The 17,147-nt window shown below is 34.7% G+C and overlaps 2 protein-coding genes across 3 annotated transcripts; both read left to right on the forward strand.

Moving 5' to 3' along the window:
* The first annotated feature begins 737 nt into the window (after positions 1 to 737).
* LOC141482983 (uncharacterized) lies at positions 738 to 5,434 on the forward strand. The gene is made up of 2 exons (XM_074177056.1): positions 738 to 1,848; positions 1,906 to 5,434. The coding sequence occupies exons 1-2, from the start codon at positions 1,266 to 1,268 to the stop codon at positions 5,184 to 5,186; spliced, it is 3,864 nt and encodes a 1,287-aa protein (XP_074033157.1). The 5' UTR covers positions 738 to 1,265; the 3' UTR covers positions 5,187 to 5,434.
* A 628-nt stretch (positions 5,435 to 6,062) lies between these two features.
* LOC141482984 (uncharacterized) lies at positions 6,063 to 8,693 on the forward strand. Of its 2 annotated transcripts, XM_074177059.1 has the most exons (4): positions 6,063 to 6,381; positions 6,977 to 7,048; positions 7,426 to 8,011; positions 8,072 to 8,693. In XM_074177059.1, exons 3-4 carry the CDS (start codon positions 7,430 to 7,432, stop codon positions 8,405 to 8,407), a joined length of 918 nt encoding a protein of 305 aa, XP_074033160.1. In that variant the 5' UTR covers positions 6,063 to 6,381; positions 6,977 to 7,048; positions 7,426 to 7,429; the 3' UTR covers positions 8,408 to 8,693. The 2 variants fall into 2 exon arrangements, with proteins under 2 accessions (XP_074033160.1, XP_074033159.1); XM_074177058.1 differs by lacking the exon at positions 6,063 to 6,381 and having other exon boundaries at positions 6,799 to 7,048.
* Positions 8,694 to 17,147: the final 8,454 nt, after the last annotated feature.

The following is a 17,147-nucleotide window of genomic DNA, read 5'->3' on the forward strand; positions in this document are numbered from 1 at the left end:
CTAAGTGATCTGGAGTACACTCCACATCCTGAGCCTTCTTTGGTTTTTGAGCCGTCTGTATAAATCCGCATTACATTTGTAGCATCTGACTCTGTGTTCTGCTGAATTTGTATTTTTTAGGGTTTATTTAACACAAATGTGGGTTCAATTGCATCACTTGTTGCCTGCAGCAGAGGTTGCGCAGTAAGCGCTTCCCGCTATAGGCCCAGCCTCAATTGACCCATTTTTACTTCGAAGTTTACACCAGCCGTGCGCAATCGTACCATGGCCATTAACTCAACCTCCCTATCGTACAGATCTAGAGGTATCAGACCCGTGATTAATTCCATTGCCGCGGTTGGTGTTGTTGTCATGGCTTCTGTGATGTTTAAACAAGCCAGTCGCTGTATTTGATATAATTTTTGGATGGCCGTTGCTTGTAAAACTTTCGTTCCCCATGCAATGGCTCGATACGTTAACATAGGTCTTATTATTGCAGTGTAGATCCAGGTGACCACACGGTGTGAAAGACCCCATGCACGCGCATGGGGTCCTCCGACATTGCTCATAAGCCACGTATGCTCTTTTTGCTCTACTCTGTAGATGAGAGTTCCATGTTATCTTCTTGTCGAGGATAGTACCAAGGTACTATGGAATGTTATTTTTTTACTATCAATACAGAAAACATCATATTCCGTACTATACATATAAAACCAGGAAGTTGTAAATTCCGTGCATATACACTAAACTATGTGAGTAGAGGGGGAAAGACGGGTCTGGACCTCCTCCCAAGGGTATGCCCCCCCAGATACACACCACTGACTGTGACCTTGATTCGTTTTTTTATTCTCTGCCTATGAGTTGACCTTGAGTTGTGTGTAACATGATGAGGTGAAACCCCTTTTTTACTCTCCGCCCATGACTGGCATTGAGATGTGTAATGAGGTGAAACCCCTTTTTTACTCCCCGCCCATGACTGGCATTGAGATTTGTGTGATGTCATGACCGTGAACCGCTTTTTACTGTACAGCTATGATTTGGCCTTGCATGGTCACATGACCTTGGAAATTTCCTAAGCGATTTCGAGCTTCGAACACGTCATATGACCTTGGGAAAAATTTTGAACGATATTACTGATGTATTACCTTGAGTTTGAGTGATATTTAATAAAATGACGTAGATTTACCTTGCATTGGAGTGGGGGGTTATGCACATATAACATGTGTGTTGTGAATGTTTCTTTTTTGTCCGTATTCTCATCATAATCGTGTGGTATTATATAAAAGATGTATACGTGTAGTGAATGTGGAAATAGTTTCACTCGGAGTGATAACTTGCGTCGTCATCAGCGAGAATCATGTATTCTTGCAAATAATGAAGGACCATCAATGTCGAAGAGGCCTAGGTTAAACGCTCCATTATCTCCAGAAATGCAAACCTGTTTGTGTTGCAATTTGAATATTGCAAGTGATCAGATGAATATTCATCGGAGGACTTTGCAACATAGAACAAATGCATGTATTCAATATGGGGACGGTGTTAAAATCATACGCACAGCATTCAAGTGTAGAATTGTGAGCTATAGAGTGGATAGTCAAAACCGTCACATTGATTACCCAACATTTTTCAATGAATTGAAGCAAAAAGTTTTTAAACTACTCGAAGAAGTGTTAGTTATCCATAAAAGTGTGAAAGTCAATATGGAGGTGTTTGGACGTTACTATCTTCAAACTAAGGAGAATTTAGAAGTAAAATCATTCAATAGTCCCAATCAAGTTGTCGATCAATCGATGGATTTGAATGTGATTTATAACATTTTTATTGATGCTTTAACTGCTCAAGCAATGGAATTTCAACATCGAGATTCAGGTAAGTGATGTATTCACAAAATTGGTTATTAGATGTGAAGAGAAAATAAATTTTCAGGTTGGACTATCGAGGAAATTCTGTTTATGGAAGTAAATGTTAACAAGTATAGTCCCCTTGGAGGCTCTTCTTATATCAAGTTACCCAAATTCATTGAGTTGAAGAAAAGTGTTGTGAATGTTATTAATCAAGATCAATACTGTTTTGCATGGGCTGTAACTTCAGCTTTGTATCCTGCCAGTGTGAGAGTGTGTGAAATTTCATCTTATCCTCACTTCTCTACCGTGTTGAATGTAGCAGGTATGGATTTTCCAGTAAAGTTGAAAGATATTCCTAAATTTGAGATTATGAATGATTGCTCTATCAATGTTTATGGTTTAGAAAAATGTTTCAAAAACGGTAAAGATTCATATGATGTTGTAGGCCCGTTACATTATTCGAAACGTAGACTTAATAGTCATGTGAATCTGCTTAATATAATGGATGATTCTGGTAACAGTCATTATTGTTGGATTAAAGATTTATCGAGATTAGTATCATCTCAAATATCAGCACATGAACATAGAAAATATTTCTGTGATGGTTGTTTATTATACTTTAGTAATGAGCGGGGTTTATTGCGACATCAATTGAATGATTGTAATCACATATCGACAACAACACCAACCCCTAAATTCAGAGTTGATAAATTCGGTGAATGCGTACCTGAGAATATTTTGAAATTTGAAAATATTGAGAAACAGTTGAGGGTTCCATTCACGGTGTATGGAGATTTTGAATCAATCCTTAAACCACTGCACACAAATGAGCCAAATCCTGCTAAGTCTTTCACAAATCGAACCTATCTTCATGAACCATACGCTTTCTCATATTTCATAAAGTGCTCTTTTGATGATTCAATTTCAAAATTCGTATTGTATAGAGGGGCTGATGCATCTAAAGTTTTCATTTCAAAGTTGGAGGCTGACGTCACCAATATATATCACAAATATTTGAAAAATATCGTTCCAATGAACCCTTTGACTGTTGAGGAAGAAAATGATTTCAATAATGCCACTACATGTGCTATATGTGGAAAGACATTCGAAGAGAATGACATTAAAATCCGTGATCATTGTCACCTGACAGGAAAAAAAAATATTGGGGCAACACATTCCATATGTAATCTCAATTTCAAATTGCCCAATTTCATTCCGATCATTTTCCATAATCTCAGTGGGTATGACTGTCACTTGTTCATAAAAGATTTATGCACCAATAAAAGTAAAGTTGACGTCCTCGCTCAAACTAAAGAGAAATATATTTCTTTCACGAAACATTTATTTATGGAAAACAAATTAAATCGAAATGGGCAATTGAAAAAAGTATTTTTGAAATTAAGGTTCATTGATAGTTTCAAATTTATGAGTGCATCTCTTCAAGAGTTGGGCGATAATTTAGATGAGAAACATTTTGTGGAAATGAGAAAACATTTTCCAGAAAATGATAAATTTAAACTTATGAGACAGAAAGGTGTTTTTCCATACAGTTTCATCGATTCTTTAGATAAATTGAATTATTCATCTATACCATCAAAGGCGGACTTTTTTGACAAACTGAATGAAAGACATATTTCTGATAATGAATATGATAGAGTGAAGCAGGTATGGAAAACATTCAATTGTCGTGATTTGGGTGAATATTCTGATATTTACTTAAAATCAGATGTTCTATTACTGTGTGATATTTTCGAAAATTTCAGAAACATGAGTTTGAGTACATATAAATTGGATCCTGCACATTATTTCACATCTCCAGGACTTTCTTGGGACGCTATGTTGAAATATACAGGCATCAAGTTGGAATTATTAACTGATATAGACATGGTGCATTTTTTTCAAAAAGGTATTCGTGGCGGTGTTAGTCAATGTTCGGAGAGACAGCACATTGCAAATAATCAATTCCTTCCGAATTATAATCCTAATGAAGCTTCATCATTTATCATGTATTTGGATGCAACAAATCTGTATGGTCATAGCATGTCTCAATCACTACCTTTTGGAGGGTTCACATGGTTGACCTCCGATGAAATAAGTAAACTAGATATCGTCAGTATTCCAGATGAAAATTCTCAAGGATACATTCTTGAAGTTGATATTCACTACCCCGTTGAAATGCACGATTTACATTCAGACTTACCATTTTTGGTTGAAAGTATCATACCGCCTGGGTCAAAGTCTAAAATAGCCAAACTTATACCTAATTTGAATGATAAAAATAAATATATCGTTCATTATAGAAATTTGAAACAGGCGCTTCGTAATGGTTTAAAGCTGATTAGAACCCATAGAGTTCTCAGATTCGATCAGTCACAATGGTTGAAAAAATATATCGATTTAAATACTAAACTGAGAAATGAAGCCACCAATAAGTTTGAGAAGAATTACTTCAAATTAAATGTGAACTCTATTTATGGGAAAACTTTGGAAAATGTTTACAACAGGAGAGACATTCGAATTGTTACACATTGGGAATCTATACGGGGAGGAATGGGTGCTAACGCTTTGATAGCTCGCCCTAATTTCAAAACATTATCCATAATTGCAGAAGACTTTGTAGTCATACATATGGATAAAGTTAAGGTTTGTTACAACAAACCATTGTATCTGGGGTTTAGTATATTGGATATGTCGAAAACTGTCATTTACGACTTTTTCTATGATGTTATTAAAAAACATTTCGGATCACGTTCTTCTCTTCTCTACACCGACACAGACTCTTTGATTTTGAAAATAATGACAGATAATTTTTATGAATTTATCATTGAGAATGTTGATAAATTTGACACTTCCAACTATCCGTTGGAAAATAAGTTCCATGTGCCAGTTAGGAAGTCGGTAATTGGAAATATGAAAGACGAACTTCCAAACGATACTATTATTAGTTTTCATGGGACTGGAGCAAAAGCATATCACATCCAAAGTGTGTCAAATGAAATTAAAAGGGCTAAGGGTGTCAAAAAATCCGTGATTAAAAATCGGATTTCAATTGACGATTACATTAGGATTGTTGAAACAGGTGGAACAATATTGCGAAAGATGAATGTATTCAGAAGTGATTTACATGATATTTATACTTTGATGTGTAATAAAGTCGCTCTGTCGCATAACGATGATAAAAGATTCATAATTCCGAATACTACCAAAACATTACCTTGGGGTCATTCCGATATTGAATTTTATCAAACAAGCTCCCAACAGAATCTGAGAATTCTTTTGGAAGTAATGAAAGATTCCAACAATACCATCGATGAAAACCTAGATCTCCTTATTGCATTATTGGAAGAGCAATCGAGTAATTGAATTTTACAAATCTAATTTTTGCTTTTAACATTTTGGAAAATTCATATTTGACGAAAAGAATCGTTCAAATCGTTTGTGGTGTCACTATAAATTAGAATTAAGATTTCATGTTCATAAGTGATTGAGTCACAATTAGTTTAGCGCGAGTATATGATTTAGAAAAAATATTCAGTTATTATATTTTATTCCAAAAACTGACAATTGCGCGTATTCGCCATTTTTGGGAAAAAAGGATGTTTAGTATCTGAGTTTTGTAACTTTGTGGGTAGAAAATATCGATATTCAAACAAAAATTTATGATTATATGTCTCTGAAGTCTAGACAATTTCATTATTTTAATGAAAGGAAGCGAGAAGATGTTTAGTTATTTGGAGAAAAAATATTTTATCATTATATGCTGTTGATGTCGAGACAATTTTCATTCTTTTATTGAAGGGATGCAAAAGGTTGTTTGGTTTATTTTTGGAGAGAAACTATTTTATGATTATATGGTGCAGTATTCTACTCAATCTCATTATTTCATTGAAGGTATGCCAAAGGATGATTGGTTTATTTGAAGAAAAAATTCGGGTAGGAAACCCTGACCGTAAAATCCATTAGCACGTTCAGAAGTGCATTGGCATATTTGAGATAGAAACCCTCGAAGAGTCCATTCAGGAACTTTTATAGCGTGTCTAGACAATATTATTTTATTGAAGGGATGCAAGAGGTTGAATGGTTTATTTGAAAAAAAATTCGGGTAGGAAACCCTGATCGTAAAATTCATTAGCACGTTCAGAGGTGCATTGACATAATTGAGGTAGAAACCGTCGAAATGTCCATTAGGATATTCGGGAAGTTTTTATAGGGTGATAAAGGCGGAATTCTAACAATTTTGTGATTATATGACCCTGAACTCTGAACAATTGTAAAATCTCAAATTAGTTTCTACCAACAATAAACTGTTACTACCCTTTTCTTCCATTTTCAATTTTGTATCGTTGGGACAAATCATAAGACTCGAATTCAATCCCCACCAGAAAGGGCTGACCTTTCCGAACAGCAGAACAGAATCAGAAGGGACGACACATCATTCTGTTTTAGTATCTCTTACCCATCGAACTAACTTGCAGTGACACACTCAAGTCAAGTGATATAGTTGACTCAAGCAACCCAATAATCATCAACGATTCTTAGCAGTTGAAGTTATCTCAATGTAAGTACAGTGTACTATATTATTCATTTCGAATTGAAAGGGTTATAATTTTAGGAGTGTTTAGTTTTTTGAATTTCTAATTTGTATTCAATTCAGTGTTCATATAAAATTATCTATTCCAAAAGTATTTTTTTTTGTGTAAATCAACTGATTTTGATGAAAGTAGATGTTTTCGAAAGAGAGTTTTTATTTATACTTAATATAACCTTGAATATTCTGAACAAAATTTGAATGTTTCTGAAAGGAAGTTGAGATGTGACGATGATATATGAAATTCTTTTCTGAAATTGCTTCCTTCTTTTCAGTTTCAAAATTTTTTTTTTGTATAATTCAGTGTTCATATCAAATTATCAGTTCAGAGTTTTTTTTCATATAATTCATTGTTTTCTATGAAAGTAGTTGTTTTTTATGTGAACGTAATACAACCTTGAAAAGTGTGAAACAAGTTTGAAGGTTTCTAAAAGGTCATTGGTTTTTATGTGAACGTAATACAACCTTGAAAAGTGTGAAACAAGTTTGAAGGTTTCTAAAAGGTCATTGAGATTTTGATGATGTTATATGGAATTCTTTTTTGAAATTGATTCCTTCCTTTCAGTTCAATAAAGCAGGCAGGTGAAGCAACTCCATCAAAGCCTTCAAATCTTAGCAGCTGAAAATTCATCTCGATGTAAGTACAACCTACTATATTATTCATATCAAACTGAAAAGGTTATATTTTAAGATGAGAATAATTTTGGTAAAGAACGGTTTTTGTTTTTCTATAAAGTTTTTTTTTTTGTATGATTCAGTGTTCATATGAAAGTAATTGATTTGAATGTAATTTTTGTTTCATGTAATTCAATGTTTTTTTGAAAGTAGTTGTTTTAGAAAGGGTACATTGTGATTAAAAGTTACTTCTTCGTATATAGTTACCTCTTTTGAAATTGCTTTTTCTGAAAGATTTCCACTGTTTTGTATCAAGGTGATGAAAAGAAAAGATGAAAACTTTTTTGTTAGCTAATTAAATTTAATCATATTATATTGTCTATTATTTTTTGATTTCAGAACCATGTCTTTGTTGAAAGAAGCTTTATTAAAACCATCAAGCTCTGTGAACCGATCAGAAATGTGTGAAATGGAGCGCAGGGATGTAATTGTCCACCAGAACGTGATCATTCAGGAAGGCGGGGAGATACCACAACCGGTGATGACTTCCATTCAGCAGATGCACAATGCTAAATCATTTTTAAATGGATTCAATCCAAACCATGTGGAGATGAATGACAATCCCTCAAACATTGATAATGTGATGGCGACTCACACCCAGAATCTTGATGAGTCACTTCCGAACTTATCACAAACTGTTGTGAGTAACATATTAGAGATGGAGGAAACATATTCAAAGAATATGGGATCTCCACATAGTTCAATCATTCAGAACAGTTCGGATGATGACCTTGAGAGACGAAAAAGAAAAAAAATGGAGAGTGATGAAAAAATAATGAAGAAGGCGAAGAAGTCTAAAAAGTCTACCTCGAAGTCGCCATCTAGAAGGAGACACAAGGCGAAACACGAAAAAAGGGATAAAGTCAAGTCGATAAAAGTGAGAGAGATGGAAGTCATAGCAGGACCTTCTACATCACTCCATCAGGTAATTATCATTACTCAAACACGACAAGATGTTAGTTCATCATATCCTTTCATTCCACAGGTTCCTGAATACGATAATGTTAGTGCTGGAAGCACGCCTCCCCCAACGATTGACCTCGAAAACTCAGACGATTGGTTTTCATTTATGAGATCCAGGAGAGACAAATTTCTAGAGATGTATCACGCTTACAATGGCTTCGAAACGGAATATAGAGCGAAGAAGGAAAAACTTGTTGAACTGGAAGAGCAAGTTTCTCTCCTCAAAGTGGAATGTGAACAAATGAGAGCAGCTCAACGAGAGAGATCTGCTCACATGAAAAAACTTTCTCCCAAAATTCGACAATTGGAAATCTTCAGTAAGGAGATACATGAAAATTCCATCTTACATCTCTTGTAAAAATTTTTATCTTTCCCTATACATTTGCAATTCATGTATCATAATATTTTCTATATTATTTTCATATCTGTATTATTCAGAGCAATCGTGTCGAGAAATCTCCCCCAATAAATATTTTGTAAATATTTTTTTTTGTATGTTGCTAATAAAGTTATATGTGAGTGTCACTTTCTAGTCATATTTAAAAGTGTAAAATTGATTATTCATATTTGAAAAAATGAATAATGAATGTATCAGTTAATCATTTAGTTTAAAAAAAACAAAATAAAGTTATGTTATGCAATTTCTATTTATATGTAAAAAAGTATATTTTATATTTTGAAAAATAAATAAGGAAAATAATGATTAGTCATTTTTATTTCTAGAAAACAAATAATATTTATGTATCTTACTTTCTACTCATAACTAAAAGTGCAAATCTGATTATTTAAAAAATATATAAAAGTAACAATTAGAAAGTTATTTTCAATCTCTGAAAAAATTAAAATGATTGTAGCATTGATTATTAAATGTCGTCAATGCCACAGATAAAAAAAAAATTCTACATCCTATATTGAGATGGATGACTCAGATGAAGACAAATCAATGGTTATTTTTCAGAAAACAGAATGAGATTATCATTCATTACATTCAAAAGTTATCTGTCGAAAACAAAGTCAATCGTTAGGGTTAAAACTCCATGTCAGAGGGTATATGACATTTCATAACACAAGGTCGTATGAGATAGTAAAACCAAGGCCAAAACTCCATGTCGGAGGGTATATGACATTTCATAACACAAGGTCATATGAGATATAAATATGTTGTGTTCATATATCGAGGTCATGTGACACAAAATATAATCAAGGTCATATGACACACATATCCCAAGGATTTGTGATGTTATTCATTGTCAATGTCGAAAGATTGGAAGTTTTCAGCTTTACATTGCAAGTAACTGACCACTTGTTCCCTCATAATGAATCAAGTAAAACCAAGGCCAAAACTCCATGTCGGAGGGTATATGACATTTCATAACACAAGGTCATATGAGATATAAATAAGTTGTGTTCATATATCGAGGTCATGTGACAAATCCTTGGGAAATATCCCAAGGATTTGTGATGTCATTCATTGTCAATGTCGAAAGATTGGAGATTTTCAGCTTCACACTGCAAGTAACAGACCACTTGTTCCCTCATCATGAATCAAGTAACACCGGTTGTGCAAGAAGCCGATTCAACGAGTGAACCATATTTCGTTCCTTCTGAGGATTCAGCTTATGGAGACATTCAAGTTGAAATTATCAATTCAACGGGTGTGGACAACAACTTCGATGGATATTCAGACACCACAATTGATTTGGATGAGGACCGTGGTTTCGAATTCGACGCTGACGAATACGGTCTATTTGACGACCCAAATGATAGCGACGGCGACTTTGGTGTGATGAATGAATTTTTTCCAATCTTTCGGGATTCACCCAGCCCTGACCTTATGGAACCGTATTTGGATGAAGAAATTGTACAAAATCAATTCGCCGACCCCCCAGAAATCATTATGATAGCTGATTCTCCAGATCCTGAAATAGTCGTTATCGATGATGATCAGAATGGTTAGGTTACGCTAGTGTACTCGGAGTGTACATAATTTGGTTGGTGCACACGGAATACTGCGTGATTTGGGGCAGTGTTCAACCTAAGACATTATTTTATTGAAAACTGATTACTCATATCTATCACTTATAGATGTTAGAAAAAAATTAGGTAAGTTCAATACAAAATTCAATGTGAAAAATGAATGATGAATATAAAGATAAAGCCAATTGTTTGTTTCATCTCGTTTTGTGTTGATGTTGTCTCGAAAATTTGTTGTTGCAATGATTTTTATTTTTCAAATATCTACTATCTCTGATAGGTTTTAAATTATTAATATCATCAACACGAAAAAAACGACTTTTTGAGCTCTGAAGAAGAATTCAATTGAATTCAAATCGTCGACTAGAATACAATTATTTTTTAAGAAAAAAACTTGGATGTCTCAACAATATACTTTAGTTTATCATGTATATTGTGTCAATCATATTTTTTGAGAAGGACTTTTTTCTTATCCATCAAAAGGTTCATTATTAAAATAACATCAACAATAGTGAAATCAATGATATTTATTATAACATTTCATTGTGCAGGGACATTGTTACAAATAATGCATGCATCTAAACGGCGAAAATTCGTCAGAGGTCTGTCACAAGATTCACACCAAGTTTGTGTTATTTCCATCATCGATATAGTGTAATGTAAATCCATATGTTCATATTCGCCACCATTATTTCTATTTCGATGGGAATAAAATCTAAAACAACACCAACATAATGTGTGGATGCTATCATTAATGGTTCGTATACGCACATGAGAGTCCGTCACACAGTACAGATCTAAATTATTTTCCACTGTCTCACTAATGTTCATCCACCGGCTCCCTATTATAATGTTGCCATTGTCTGTCGCTGGATCATCATCAATGCCTTCATCTTCAAGTTCTGGATCCATTACACCTTCATTATCCTGCAAATTATCAGCAGCAGCTATGGCTCCACCATCTTCTTGTGCTACATCGAATATATCGATTTCTCCTCCGATGTTATCTTCTCCTTCGATAATGATGTTGGGAAGTTCGTCTTCTTCATCCGAAAACCAATTATTTTCATCTTCAAGTGTCAACCTTGTCAAAACTTCATTAATTTTTGCAGAATTCATTTTTCTTTATTTCTGAGTGAAAAGCTTGAAGTTACTAATAGTACTAGTGAAGTGAAGTTTCAGAATCAGCATTCGATTTTTATGATTTGTTCGATTGTGGAGGTGGTAGCCCCACCACTCTTCTCCCTCTATTCTCTCTATGAGTTTATGATAGGAAAAATAGGTTCATGAGAGTGCAGTTGAATTTGTCAGTTGAATATTGCACCATCTAATAGTGAATACTAATATGCCTTTTCCGAAAGAATGGAATTCAAAACCGAAAGTGTGTGGCGATCCAATTAAAATTGATAAAACTATATTTTGTAATAATTGTCAAGGTTATTGGCCTGAGACGTATATTAATCCATGTACTGGTTTGTGTCGTAGATGTGTGTTGGAGAATCCAGTTCCAGTTCCGAGTCCATTCACAATTCCGAAGACGTCAAATGATTCATCTCCTGAAGTATGCGTCCATCATCAGTGCTACAAATGTTTTACCAAAATCGTGTATAACAATATAGGAATTTGTAGAAGTATGTGTGTGAATTGTGCATCAAATCGCGAGTTACTAATTCAACGTTGTATGCGTTGTGATAACTACAAAGTAGATTGTTGGAACAATTTATGTAGTATGTGTAGAAATGGATGGATATTATGTGAAAATGTTGGTGATTTCCATCCCGATGAGAACTTTCACTTCCGGGATTGTTGGTGTTTGGAGAGTGAAGATCAGATGAGGAGACTAGAAATCTATGGCAACGTTATTCGATCTTACATTCCATTGGTTATGGTGCCACCTATCACAACGAACGCTAATAATTAAACAAATGCATTAATAGATATAAATGTGATGAATAAAATCAGTTTGAATATTGTTTGTTTTTTTTACTATTTAAAATCAAAATTCAAAAAAAAAAATCAATTTCATTTATATATCTTTATTTTTCATCAAAAACAATAATACTGCAATTACATTAATGAATTTTCATCAATCCAAGAGTTATGATCTCCAGAAAATCCCAACCATTTCACAAATAGGCGACGTCCTTTCTTTTTCAAAACTCGTTCAACCAAATATGTATTGGGATCTTTCGCTTTATTCAACTCCATTTTATAAAAGCAACCTTTGATTGGATGTCCATTCACATCTTCTAGCTCATAAGTTATAGGGTCTGTACTATTAATTTTCACAACTTTAAAAAGTTCAGTGGTGAAGTTTGCAGTATAGCCTTTGGCGAATATGTTTTTAAATTTACTAATTCGTACCATATCTCCAATTTTGAATTGACTTTTTTCACGTTTACCACTTGGCTTCTCAGATTTTGTATAAACGAACAATTTTGTAGATGGTTTTACCTCTGCAGGCTTCATGCCAATGGTGCGATGAACTTTGTTGTTATATTGATTGGTAATTTTAGGAAGAACTTTCAACCACTTGTAATGGCCTTGAAGTGAAAATTGTTTATAAAGCCAACTTTTCAAAGTTCTGATAACTCGTTCGGCAATTGAAGCTTTTTTTGTGCTGAATGTTGAGTAATGATTGATATGGTGTTTTCTCATTAACGATGAAAATTTTGAATTATAGAACTCACTACCGTGATCAGATTGTAAGTTTCTCGGCACATGCTTTGCATCTTCCAACACACTTGCCATAGCTGCAGTAACTGAATCAGCAGATTTATTTTTCAACGGTTTTGACCATACATATTTTGAATAACAATTGATTACTATGAGTATGTATCTATTCCCGTTATTTTCTTTAGCATATGATTGCATTTCCATCAAATCCATCTGCCACAAGTCCGAAAATCCCTTTATTATTGTCTTTCGACGGGGAAAATTTCGACGCGCTGGCTTATGTATTTCTTTCACAATCTCCCATTTTGCATCACTCATATTACTCAAGATTATTATGTTAAGGATTCACTTCTCTACTGTTCAAGTGCAGGTTTAATTACTGACTGATCAAATTCATCAACTCGCTCAGTAAAAGTACCAATCAATTCAGTTATAACGCTAATTCACATTTCCACATTCCTCAAATCATTTAGTGATGAGTCAGTTTCACAAACTGATTCTGTGTTTATGACTTTGTGATTAATAGACTAATCCTTCTTCACGTAATTCCTCAATTATGGACAATATTTCATTATCGTGGCCGGTATGACCAGCCATTCGTGAACTCCAAAGTAATCGAAGGCGATCAATCAATTCTTCGAGTTTATTCCAATATACATAATCTATATGCTTATTTCTGATATATTTTTTTTGGGTTGGCGGTTTGATCATGCCAGCACCTTCTCTACTAGAGTTTGGCAGAGGGTTTCCATTGGATAATAGTGGTAGAATTATTTCACGATATTTCTTCCAATTATTCGATAGTAGACCCTGTTTTCTTTCATTATATTTATATGCCGCCTTTGTTAATTTGAGTATATCACCATAAGTGCTCATATCGGAAGAGGGAATATTTCCCGATGGTACTTTCATGAATATCAATTTATATAATTTTGGTGTGCCCTGATATGTGGCAATAGTTTTACCATTTTTCTTGAACACAATTTTCTCATCGATAAATTCCACATCAGCTACACCCATTTGTAAATTTCCCGTATCAGTGTTCATGTGTACTCCAAAGACTGTATCGTATGAGGGATTTCCTGATAGTAACTTTTGTATATGCATTTGTACTTCATCACCATTATCAAGTGCATTTGGTGATTCTGAATTTGAAGTTGACAATTGAGAAGATTGATGAGGCTTCGAAAAAGCACCTTCAAATTTTGGTTTCAACTCACTTTTAATTATAGTTTTAGCGGTGAATGGTGTACCACTATCTGTTTTCTGTATAACTCCATTCATTTGAGATAATCCTCCAGTATTGGCAGATATTGCTTTCAATGGTGTTATTATTGGCTCGTAGATTCTCTCGAGTGTTGATTGATCACCTTGGCGACTATTCTTGATATAATTGAATTTCTTTCGAACGGCATCCGTTGCTTCAATTAATTTTCTTTTTAAACATATTTCGTCATCATTTTTCCCCTCCATATTGTTTTCACTCCGAAAATGAGTACAATGAAGTGTTGTCTACACTATCCAGCACTTGAATGAATCAATTATTTCAAGAACGTCAAGGATATATGAAAGCGTCAAATCCTTTTCGATAACGTCCATCTAGCACTTCTCGATCCTTATCAATTACTAAAAATCCATATTTATCTTTCCAACATCTCGCACACATATCTTGAAATTGCTTGAATGTAACATCTGGTGACACATGGTCGGAAAAAATATGATTGAGATTCATATCATCTTGTTTGAACAGCACAATAAAATTTGCATTATCTCGAATCAATTGTTTTGGGACTCGTGAATATGTTTGGGCTAGATAGAAACAATCCACATTTTTATGACGACCCATACTGAAATATGATCGTATAACATCCTGTTTCTCACACATAACATCATCAAAAATGAATATCGAATCCGCTTTGGCATCTGACGGTTCTACTATTTCACCTGCGTTATTGGCGAAGGTGTAAAATCCCAATCCTCTAATTGGAGTTAGCACTTCACGTAAATACTCATATTTAGGTTGATAAAGAGATTTTGAATACAGATAAACATTTGCAAATCGTAATCCTAGAGGATGAGTCAGCAGAGAAATCATAACATTTGTTTTGCCACAATTAGAAGGTCCAATAATCAGTCCGCGAATGGATAGTGGAAGTAAAGATCCATGACGCTGTTTGACACCACTTCCCGATCCACAACCCACTTTTTCATCGAAATTATCGATGGAAAATTGTTGCTTTTGCTGTAGTATGCGCATTGTATGACAGTTGGAGACTATATAAGCAGGGTTCCATATCGATTTCTTTATTTAAATGGGGGTTATGAACCGATGCAGATCTACTAAATTGCATTCGAATAAAGTTGGTAGAGGATTGGTAAATTCACTCATTAATAATCTACCATTCGAATTACACTTACCTGGCTATCAGTATTGCGGTCCCGGCACCAAATTGCAGAAAAGATTGGTGAGAGGTGATCCAGGTGTCAATCAACTGGATGTTGCATGCAAAAAACACGATATTGCATATTCACATAATCCCAACAATCTTGTAGCTAGACACATAGCGGATCAGGAACTTGCTGAAAGTTCTTGGAATCGATTCAAGGCAAAAGACGCTTCTATTGGAGAGAAAGGAGCCGCTTGGCTAATTACAAATATAATGAAGGGAAAACGTCGATTTGGTATGGGTTGCAAGTCACCATCCAAGCCGTCGCGCATACAAAAAAAACGTCCTATCAAGAAAAAAAAAGCTACAAAAAAATTAAAAGATTCTAAGTTAATAGCTTTTGGATCTGGAATCGTTAAGAAAGTGCGCGATGTTTTACACAAAGCGGGAGGAAGTGAATTTATTGTCAAAAATTCTAAAAAAGCAACTGAAATTGCATTAAAAGCTGCACGCAAATATACGCGAGATGCAGGTGGCAAAAAGAGAATTCGCACACCTCGAATCATACCAATTCCTAAAATTGGTGGAATACTACCACTCATTCCAATTTTTGCTGGTTTATCAGCGTTAGGAAGTTTAGCTGGTGCTACAGCTGGCATAACGAAAGCAGTTCAAGCAGCCAGAGCGAGTAGGGAGCAGTTGAGTGAAACAAATCGACATAATAAACACATGGAGGCAATTGCTTTAGGTAAACAAGGGAGTGGTATCTACTTGAAACCTTACCGTAAAGGATTAGGACTATATCTGAAACCTCAAAATCCAAAAAACTCATAGATTTGCTACCTCAAAGAGCTCTCTCCAACATCGACCTCATCTATCACGCTAAGAAAATGATGATTCCATATTTTCGGGGGGTATATATGCGTGATGATTTACCAAAATCAGGACCACGCCGATATGAATCTGCTATAGTAAATCTGGATAGTCGACATGGCCGAGGAACACATTGGGTAGCATACAGAAAAAGCGGCACTTCTGTGAAATATTTTGATAGTTTTGGTGATTTACCCCCTCCCAAAGAATTGATTTACTATTTCTATAAGGGATCAAATTCTATCAATACTATTACTTATAACTATGAGCGTAAACAACAATTCAACACAGTATGGTGTGGTCATTTGTGTTTGAAGTTTCTCCAGAACAAATCATGGAAATAACACCAGCACAGGACAGAAAGAGTATCAAGAGGATGAGTCATTCATTGATCGCATATTCCAGAGCACGCACTTTACGAAAAATGAGTAAAGAACAACTCGCTGATATGCCGAAAGAGGTGTTGATTGGGTGTGCATCACATGAAATTGCATCTGTATGGGATAAGTTACCACAAAACCTACAAAATGATATTGATGTGATGAAGTATCAGTACTGCCAAGAGCATTACAATGATTCCAGCGGCGGCAGCAGCTGTATTTCTGATGTGAATGATGGTCCACCTACAAGAAAAATTTTCTGTTGTTATTGTAAAGTGAATGATGTGAATGTAGTCACACATAGTGATATGGATAGATCGCCGAAAAAGCAACGATTACTCCACAATTTCTGCTGTCAGCAATAAAAAGACTTGAATCAGTGAAAATTCATCAGTCATGTCACGTACGTTTTCATTGTCGGGATACTCTAGCGAGTTGAGCGCCAACTTCTACCCTCCCATCGAATTGGATGCCACCAGTAATTATGGTCTGGGATTACATGGTTTCTACTCTTACAACTCCATATTTAATGTAGATGCTAAGAATAATGTTATCGGCTATTCGCAGACAATAAACTCACCCCCCACTATTATAAAAATTCCACCTGGGGCTTATGAAATTGATGAAATCAATAAGGTGATTCAAAGATTCATCAAATCCAAAGAAGTGAAACTAGAAAATGGGGATGAAGAAAATATCAACGAAGTATTTCTCCTACATGCAAACAACAACACTCTGAAATGCGAAATGCGCTCCAAATATTTCATCAATCTCAAACATGAAAACACCATTGCTGAACTTCTGGGGT

Source organism: Leptinotarsa decemlineata, unplaced genomic scaffold (genome assembly GCF_025532065.1).
Source record: "Leptinotarsa decemlineata unplaced genomic scaffold, Ldec_3_MD MMD2_tig00002159_RagTag_RagTag, whole genome shotgun sequence".
In the NCBI taxonomy this organism is placed as follows: domain Eukaryota; kingdom Metazoa; phylum Arthropoda; class Insecta; order Coleoptera; family Chrysomelidae; genus Leptinotarsa; species Leptinotarsa decemlineata.